Raw genomic sequence first — 7757 nt, 5'->3', positions numbered from 1 at the left:
GTCACAGGTTTGTCCTGTTTACTGTAGGATGTATATATATATATATATATATATATATATATATATATATATATACTTGGTTGGGCAACTGATCAGCTTGAATTCCTGTGCTTTGTACTGATGAGCAACAAGTGCACAGGGTGAGTCACATGTAACTGCAGCTCCTCAGAGAATCACTCAGCTGCACACATGCACACAGACTAAAAGTAGGAGGAATAAAAGATTGGAAGGCCTACCTTCAGCATGGCACCATCTAACAGAAAATAAGAAGAGGAAAAAGGTTTGAAGCAGCGGTGCTCTCCACATTCTGGCCCTTCCAGCTCCGCGCTGCAGATGGAGGAGCTTCAGGGACTGGGATGCTGTAGAGTTCCTCTGTGTCTCCCGGGGCCCGCTAGTTGATGAAAAGGGGCGTGCACAAAGGGCCAGGATCACCGTCCCCTCCTCCTCTCCCTCCCAGCTCCAGCCCAGCCCTCGGCCCACCGGATAAATCCCTGTGGGCCTTGGAAGCTGTATAATGCCTCGCAGGTCCGAGCTGTCCTCAGAGCCAGTGATTTTACACTCTCAGCGGGTCGTCGCTGTTGTTATAAATCTACCCCAAGCTTGGGAACTAACGGGGTTTTTATATTCATGCTGGGGGAGCTGGAATGATCACATCATTTAAAGAGAGGATAAATAAAACCAATACATTTTTTACATCAAAATTAACGCTTACTCTAATAATTAATTAAATAAATCAATATTCATTAATGTAACTTCAAATCAATGAGACCAAATTCCAATGGATGAAAGTTTAAGAGAAACCAACCAGCGTTGGGGATTTTTAAAAAGCTCAATGGCGCCATCTTGTGGTAGAAAACAGTGAGGCCAACAAAATATTGGTCGTAAAGCCTAAACTTATTTACAATGGTGGAAAATTCACACTCAAAATATTTTTAGCCCTGCTAGAAGTGTTTTTTTCTTATAGGAAACGAAAACACTTCTCACGAGATACTATTTTTAAAAGTCATTTTTTTGTTAACAAGAAAAAGGAAAATATAAGCTAATCAAGTGCCTATAATTTACTGATTTTACTCTTTTTTTTTATTATTATTATTAATTACAGAGATCTATATTAAAATATAATATCCGTTTGGGAAAATGTATCTGAGTTTTTGGGGGGGTTACTAAGGATAAATATAATTGTATAATCTTTTTTTTTTTTTTTTTTTTTTTTTTTTTTTTATTCGTTACATTTGATACTGCAGTCCTGAGAAATTACCATGATCTACAGTTTTATCTTTTACCTAAACAAATTAAAATTAAAGGTAGAGGTGACAAAAAGATAACCGTTAAAATAAAAAATATTAAAGTATTTTTTAAATTTATAAAATATGATGTCCACAGTAGAAGCAATTTATCAAATTAAAATTAGAAGGATGTTGTTTGAAATAGCCTATAAGAATAAAAACTATCTAATAGTTTTGAAAGGTAAGAGAACAAAATGAATTATAAGGATAAATTTGATAGGAAGGTCCCAGGACCTCTAAAAATTCCTATTGGTTTTTAGGAACAGTGATGGATTTATTTCTGTTTACACGTGTTTTGAGAGACAGTTTTGTTCAATAAAACTGTCGATAGATGGCAGTATTTGTGGTTATCCGGTTTTCTAAGCTTCGTTTTAAACTGAGTCTGTGTCAAAATGTGTGTCCTCACCAGGCGGAGCCAAAGAATGGGGGGGGGGGACCATGAAACGGTTGCCATTAGCAACGGAACAACTTAAAATACAAGAAAATGACATAACAGATAATATATTTGTTGACACATCATTGAGCACTGAGAAATACCAACCGCATTATAAGAGGATGAGAAACAGAGATGGAGGTACGTAAAAAGAATAAAACTTTGAAACTTAAATACTGAGTTTTATGGGGCTGTTTTGACCTGTAGTAACCAGACATCTGCACCTATCTACGATTATTTTCTGTCTGATTTAATGACGTCACATAATCTTTTTAAGATTATGAGATATTTAAAAACGTTACCTCACTGTGTACAATTATACTTGTAAATATCGTTAAATTCAATTTCGAACACTATCTTATATATATATATATATATATATATATATAAATATTTACCTATATGAATAATCTAATTATTTTTTTTATCATTGCTATTTAAATTTATGATTTATTTAATCTGCTTTCCATTGTAGCCTATTGTACAACAAAGGCAAACAGTGCATTTGCAACTGCATCCTAAGATGTTTCATTTATAAGTATTCATATTGGAATTTCCTAACTTTTTTTGTTCTGCCTGTGTAAACCTGTGATGCACCTTTTCTGCTCTGCAATCCAGTACAGCCAGCTGTCTTTAGAAGTCAACTAAAGGCACCTTCTTATGTTTATAAAGCAAAAAGTGTGCCACAGAAAACTGAACCCATCGACATGGTATAACACGGTGGCGGGAGTATCATCCTGTAGGGATGCTTGTATTCTTCATCCACAGGAAAACTGTTGTTAATTGAATGAGCAAAGTAAAGGTCAATCCGGTAATACGGTAAATGCTGTTAAAGGCTGCAGACAACATGAGACTGTGTATGTTGTTTATTTCCATTAGGACAATCACACTAACCATACATGTAATAACTCAAATGATATTGTATTACATGTGTTAAAATACCAAAGCCAAAGTTCTGTGTAATATTTAACTGAGAAAATATTCCAAGATCCAAAAAAATATCTTTATAGTTAAATTCCAATTAAATCAAAATGAGTTTAAGCCATTTTTCATACAAAAACAAAGATTTCAGTTGCCTATTTCTACATTTCTTTTGAAAACGAGTTAACGTGTTTATAATTCAGCAGTTCTTCCTTTTGTTCACAGCATGAAGAAAATATTCAATCACCAAATGAGAGTCCACAAACCCTCGCTGCCAAAGACTTAGGAGGGGAACTGATGTTACAGTCCAGGATAGATGAACAATCTACTTTGACCTGCATACTGAAGAAAAGAGCAGATGAAATACTTCTGCGCTACCAAGCCCTGCAGAAACTGAACTCTGACCTTGAAGACCAAGTTGCCCACAGCCAGAAAGAACTAGCTAATGAAAAAAAGAAATCCGAGATATTAGCAACTAGATTCACTTATCTGGCTGACAACAATCAGGGAATCATTTCTTTCATGAAGGAGCACAAAAATCAAAATGCTAAGCTGCAATCGGAAAACAGGCGACTGCAGTTGGAAAATGATTCCCTCTTTTCACAGAAGCTTCAGGATAAAGAAGCGCTGGTTGAAAAGCTTGTGCAAGAAAACAAGCTATTGAGAGAGAAATGTGCACTTAATGAAAAGAAAAGCAGGTGATTTAAAAGAAAAAAATGTCTATTGTACCATGTTCATAAAAAATATTGAAGAACTACTTCCTGTCAGAATGGCAACATGTGCTGTTTTTATTTAATGGAGTAGGAAATATTGAAGATGCTTTATTCTCTTTACCTGCACTACACTAAAGCTAAACAAACAGAATTATTTGTATAACAATTATTTTGGAAAGAAAACACATTTTTCCACAAATACCTGGTGGATTACTATTTAAAAACACATTCTTAGTGTAACCCTTAATATGTAAATTTCCTTTAATCTAAAGGGAGATATTAGCTGGATATGAAACAAAGCTCAGAGAAAAAGAAGTCCAACATCAAGCCAAGGAGGAGTCGCTACTGAAACAGTTGATTGATGCACAACGAAAGCACAAAGAAGCTTTGGAGAGCTGTAACGGTAGGCAAGGTGGATAATCATTTTCATTTTTAAATTAAAAGCTACATAATTATAAACACACAAGGTTTTTCCACAAGTAGATTTGAAGCATAAACTTGCAGAAGCCGAAGAAGAACACAAGCTAAAGGAAATAGAAATGACAGAAACCATAACGACTTTAACCAGAGGAAAAGGCAAACTGTTGGAAATTTCTAGAGAAAGAGGCAAAGTAATCCAGGTAATTCAAAAGGCTTTGTTTTTTCATGATTAAAATATTGCTACTTGCAAAACCTTGTTGTCTTACAAACATCTTCATCTTCCACACAGGAAACACAGGAACAAATTCAAAAGTTGGAAAGAAAATTGAAAGAGGAGGAAAAGGCCAGAGTTCGAGCACAGGAGAGGTGAAGTCACTTCCAATGATTCAAACAGAAGTATTTATACCAGCATTGACCATTTTGTTACAGTTCTGAAATGCAAAAAAAAAAATTATTCGGTCAGGAAGTTGGTGGAGTGGAGGCCAGCACTTTGAGCCCCTCATGGAGGATATCTAGGCTGATCGTATTGACTCTGTAGACTCTGATCAGAATAAAACAGGAAAAAAAAACTCCTGGTGCATAAAAGTATTTGCAGTTTATAAAATATATGAATCTATGTGATGATTACACTTGGTCTGTAGCAGTGGAGCGTCAGTGTACAGATGTATATTTCTTTTTTTTACAAAATAAATTTTTGAAGCTGCATTTTGTTAAAATGCCTGAATTAAAGGCTGAAATACCAAAAGTTTTCTTCATTTAAATGAAGAAAAAACTGAAGTCATCTTCTTTGCACCTGAAAGAGAGACTTAGAAGATAAAGCAGCTTCCTTGGACGTTTGGTGACATGACCTCTGCTGTATTAAGCCTTGAGATCAGGTGAGATCTCTGGTTCCTTCTGGTTTCCATAATTAACAAAACATTGTTAAACTTCGTCCTTTTATCAATCCTTAATTATTGCCATATGCATTACACACGTCTCAGCAACCACAGTCTGTATGAAATGCTGCTTCTGGTCAGATCATCAACATTTTGTCATGTGACTCCACTGTTTATGCAGCTTCTTTGGCTCTCAGTTCATTACGATTACATTTCGAGATATTACTACTCTTGATTTGGAGAGCTCTACTTGGACAGAAACCAGACTGCATCGCTGAATTATTACATTCTTGAAAACCCAAGCAGAGCTCTGCTGTCCTGTGATCAAGATTTGCTGGTTGTCCCATGCACGAACCTGAAAACAAAAGAAGACAGCACTTTTTCTTCAGTGACTCCAAAAATACTGGAACTCCATTCCTCTGACTGTGAGATCAGCAGACTTGATCGATTTGTTTTAAAACTGCTTTTGGTTTATTTTACTCTTTATGTTTTATGAAAGAACTCTGACAGCTAATCCCCATGATCCATTTCAAACAGTGCCATCACCTGGTGTGTGTGAGAAATGAAATAGCAAACTTTTAATAAATAAAAATAAAAACAAACCTGAAGACAGCATTAGAATATGGAAGGGTTATACTATACATGTTGCAGTAAACTAATCAAATTCATATTTACCCAATAGTGTTTTTTCCTTGTTTTTTTTTATACATTCTTACAGAATTCCCCGACTCTTTCTTTCTCCCTAAATACCCATCCTCCCTTAACTAAATCAGAAACACTATTTTATAATTTCAGAGATGATAACATAACTCCTTCTTAACTTTCCTCAGATTTGCATCAGAGGCAGAAGCAGTAAATGCAGACAGACGAGTGAGGTCACTCACAGCCGCTCTTGACAGATCCACGTCTGAGTTGCAGGAGCTGCAGAAGGTTCGTTTTACCACAAATCACTGAGTGAAGTTGAACTGAGTTCTTAACATGTGGTATTTTTGCAGGATTTTGATGCTTTCAAGAAATACAGTGCCAATCTGCTGACAAAGGAGAGGGAGCTGAATCAAAAACTTTGCTATATCAATTTTTAAGTCTTTGCAGCATCTGTATGTGGGTTTTTTTTAACAATAAAATATGCCTTACAGCAAGAATGTTTACTTTTTTGTGCATAAATGCATTCTCACAAAGGGGTTTTTGTATAACAATTTAGCATTTTTTTTTATTTACACCTAAATTAAAAACAAATTAAATAAAAAATTAAAACATTAATTTTTGGACGTTCCTAAAACAGGTAAACTTACAAATCTCAAAAGTTCCCAGCCTCTCCATGAAACAACCTTTTGAACTTCTTTTATAGTTATTCCCACCATGTAGAAACCCTGGTCTGTTCTAGTAATGATATGCAACCCCTCTATTGTAAGATATCATTTTTGCTTTGTTTGGAGGGTTTATTAGCATCGATGCTACAAGTTACCTGTCAGAATGCTTATAAATCCTTCAATTGTTTATTTTTGAGGAACTGATTTTCCTACACGGCCTGTGGAGACTTCTGCTGTCTGCAGGGAATGAGACAGCCTGCTTCTTAGACAGCTCATCAATCCCCCAAAACAATGTCCTGCAATGAAATATAGTTCTAAAAAACAACAGCAAAAAACAGAAATATTACAAACCTTGAACTTTTTAACATTTTGTTACAGAAAAATGACAAACTTTAAAGTAATTTTTTCAGAAGTGAAACAAGGTGGATAGATGTCAATACTTTTCTTGCTTAATAGTGTATGAAACATTTAGAAAAAAGAGTTATAAAAATCATAGATCATGTTATGTTAGATTATGTTAAACAACAGACATGAATTTTGACAAAACATTTCACATATCCGGTGAAATTGTAGGTTGATAACTAGTAATTATATGTTTAATATCCAAAATACAATGGAACAAGAAATAAGTAATGAGATCTAATTATTTCTTACAGAGTGTTTGGTTCCCTGGTTTGTATAAACAAGTCAGGACACGGGGTAAATGTTGCTTAGCTACTGTTGAAAATGGGAGAAATGGCTTGGATTGATTGAAGTCATGCACAACAATCAACAACCCCCACCCAAAAAAAATACCAGCTGAATTTTCAAATAATTCCAAACAAATTAGGAAAATTACTTTAATTTAATTACTCAACAATGTCCAAAATGTACATTTTGGACAGCTGTCAGTGAAGAGAAGATGTAAAGTTCTTTTTGTTCAAACTGTCATCAAACCCCCATAGAGTGCAAAATTCCTTTGTGTCAGAAAGTGTCCTCTAATCACTTGTTGCCTGGGGCTCTGCAACACAAAGCTTCTTCAACATGAGCAATGTGGGTTGAAGAAGCCTCCCTAAATTTTCTGCCAGTCTGTACAGGACTCAGTTCATCTTAAACACACCAGGAGGAGATCACTCAAGGGTCAGCCGGACCACTAAATGGTCAGATGGTCATTCTTCAGGGTCGGGAGGGTAAGAAGTCGCCTGCAGGTTGCATTAATTTATGTGCGGAAAATATTTCGGATGCCTGTCACCTCCTGCTGCAAAACTCCTTCAATATAATGCAGACTGAAATAACTAAACAAAAACTTATCAGTGGATTTAGGCTTTAGCATCATTTGACAGATGGATTTTGATGGAACTGAAATAGCTTTTTCATATCGTTCTAAGGTTAAGTTTGGGTATGTTTAGAGCTTTAGTTTAGGAAAATATCCACTTTTTCATCTTAAAAACAAACTCATTTCCTGTTTTATGCATTCTGTTGCTAATATTTCAAACAATGTTTGGGTCTTTACCTTGGATGTACCCAATTTCCTTAAGCAAAGTGATGATGATCATTTTGAAATTCTAAATGAAAACCAGTCCCTTTGCCAATATGGCCTCTGAACTTCAAATCCTCCCAATGGGTAGAATTTATAATATTATGATCTTTTATTTTAAATTTTTTTTACAACTGTAAAGCTCTTACACTGTTCAGGTTTCTCCTTAAAAAGGCACACAAATCACTGAGTTAAAATTGGTTTGTACTTTCCAAGAGTTTAAGCAAGCTCTGTACCCTAAAGGTGTGCAAATCACCAACTTTAAATCAAAGTTACATGAAAA

General features: G+C 35.2%; 2 protein-coding genes across 3 annotated transcripts in view; one reads left to right on the top strand and one right to left on the bottom strand.

Annotated features, from left to right (window-relative positions):
- The window catches only part of lrp2 (LDL receptor related protein 2), a 76499-nt gene extending 76117 nt beyond the window's left edge, over positions 1-382 (bottom strand). For both annotated transcript variants that reach the window (XM_015388696.1, XM_015388697.1), the window contains exon 1: positions 237-382. In XM_015388696.1, coding sequence (XP_015244182.1) covers positions 237-306 — 70 coding nt within the window. In that variant the 5' untranslated portion in view covers positions 307-382. The remainder of the gene's footprint in view (positions 1-236) is intronic.
- A 1393-nt stretch (positions 383-1775) lies between these two features.
- LOC107093552 (coiled-coil domain-containing protein 89-like) lies at positions 1776-5777 on the top strand. Its single transcript, XM_015388681.1, has 7 exons — positions 1776-1860; positions 2866-3338; positions 3626-3756; positions 3837-3973; positions 4063-4139; positions 5479-5578; positions 5644-5777. The coding sequence occupies exons 1-7, from the start codon at positions 1855-1857 to the stop codon at positions 5728-5730; spliced, it is 1011 nt and encodes a 336-aa protein (XP_015244167.1). The 5' UTR covers positions 1776-1854; the 3' UTR covers positions 5731-5777.
- Positions 5778-7757: the final 1980 nt, after the last annotated feature.

The sequence above is a fragment of the Cyprinodon variegatus genome, unplaced genomic scaffold, assembly GCF_000732505.1.
Source record: "Cyprinodon variegatus isolate N-32 unplaced genomic scaffold, C_variegatus-1.0 Scaffold432, whole genome shotgun sequence".
NCBI classification, from domain to species: domain Eukaryota; kingdom Metazoa; phylum Chordata; class Actinopteri; order Cyprinodontiformes; family Cyprinodontidae; genus Cyprinodon; species Cyprinodon variegatus.
This window is presented reverse-complemented; position numbering and strand designations above follow the sequence as displayed.

Bases quoted from the DNA above. Each gene is read 5' to 3' on its own strand.
- LOC107093552 (XM_015388681.1), top strand. The intron at 3,757-3,836 runs GTAGGCAAGGTG...TTCCACAAGTAG, and splicing joins AGCTTTGGAGAGCTGTAACG to ATTTGAAGCATAAACTTGCA. The intron at 3,974-4,062 runs GTAATTCAAAAG...TCTTCCACACAG, and splicing joins AAAGAGGCAAAGTAATCCAG to GAAACACAGGAACAAATTCA.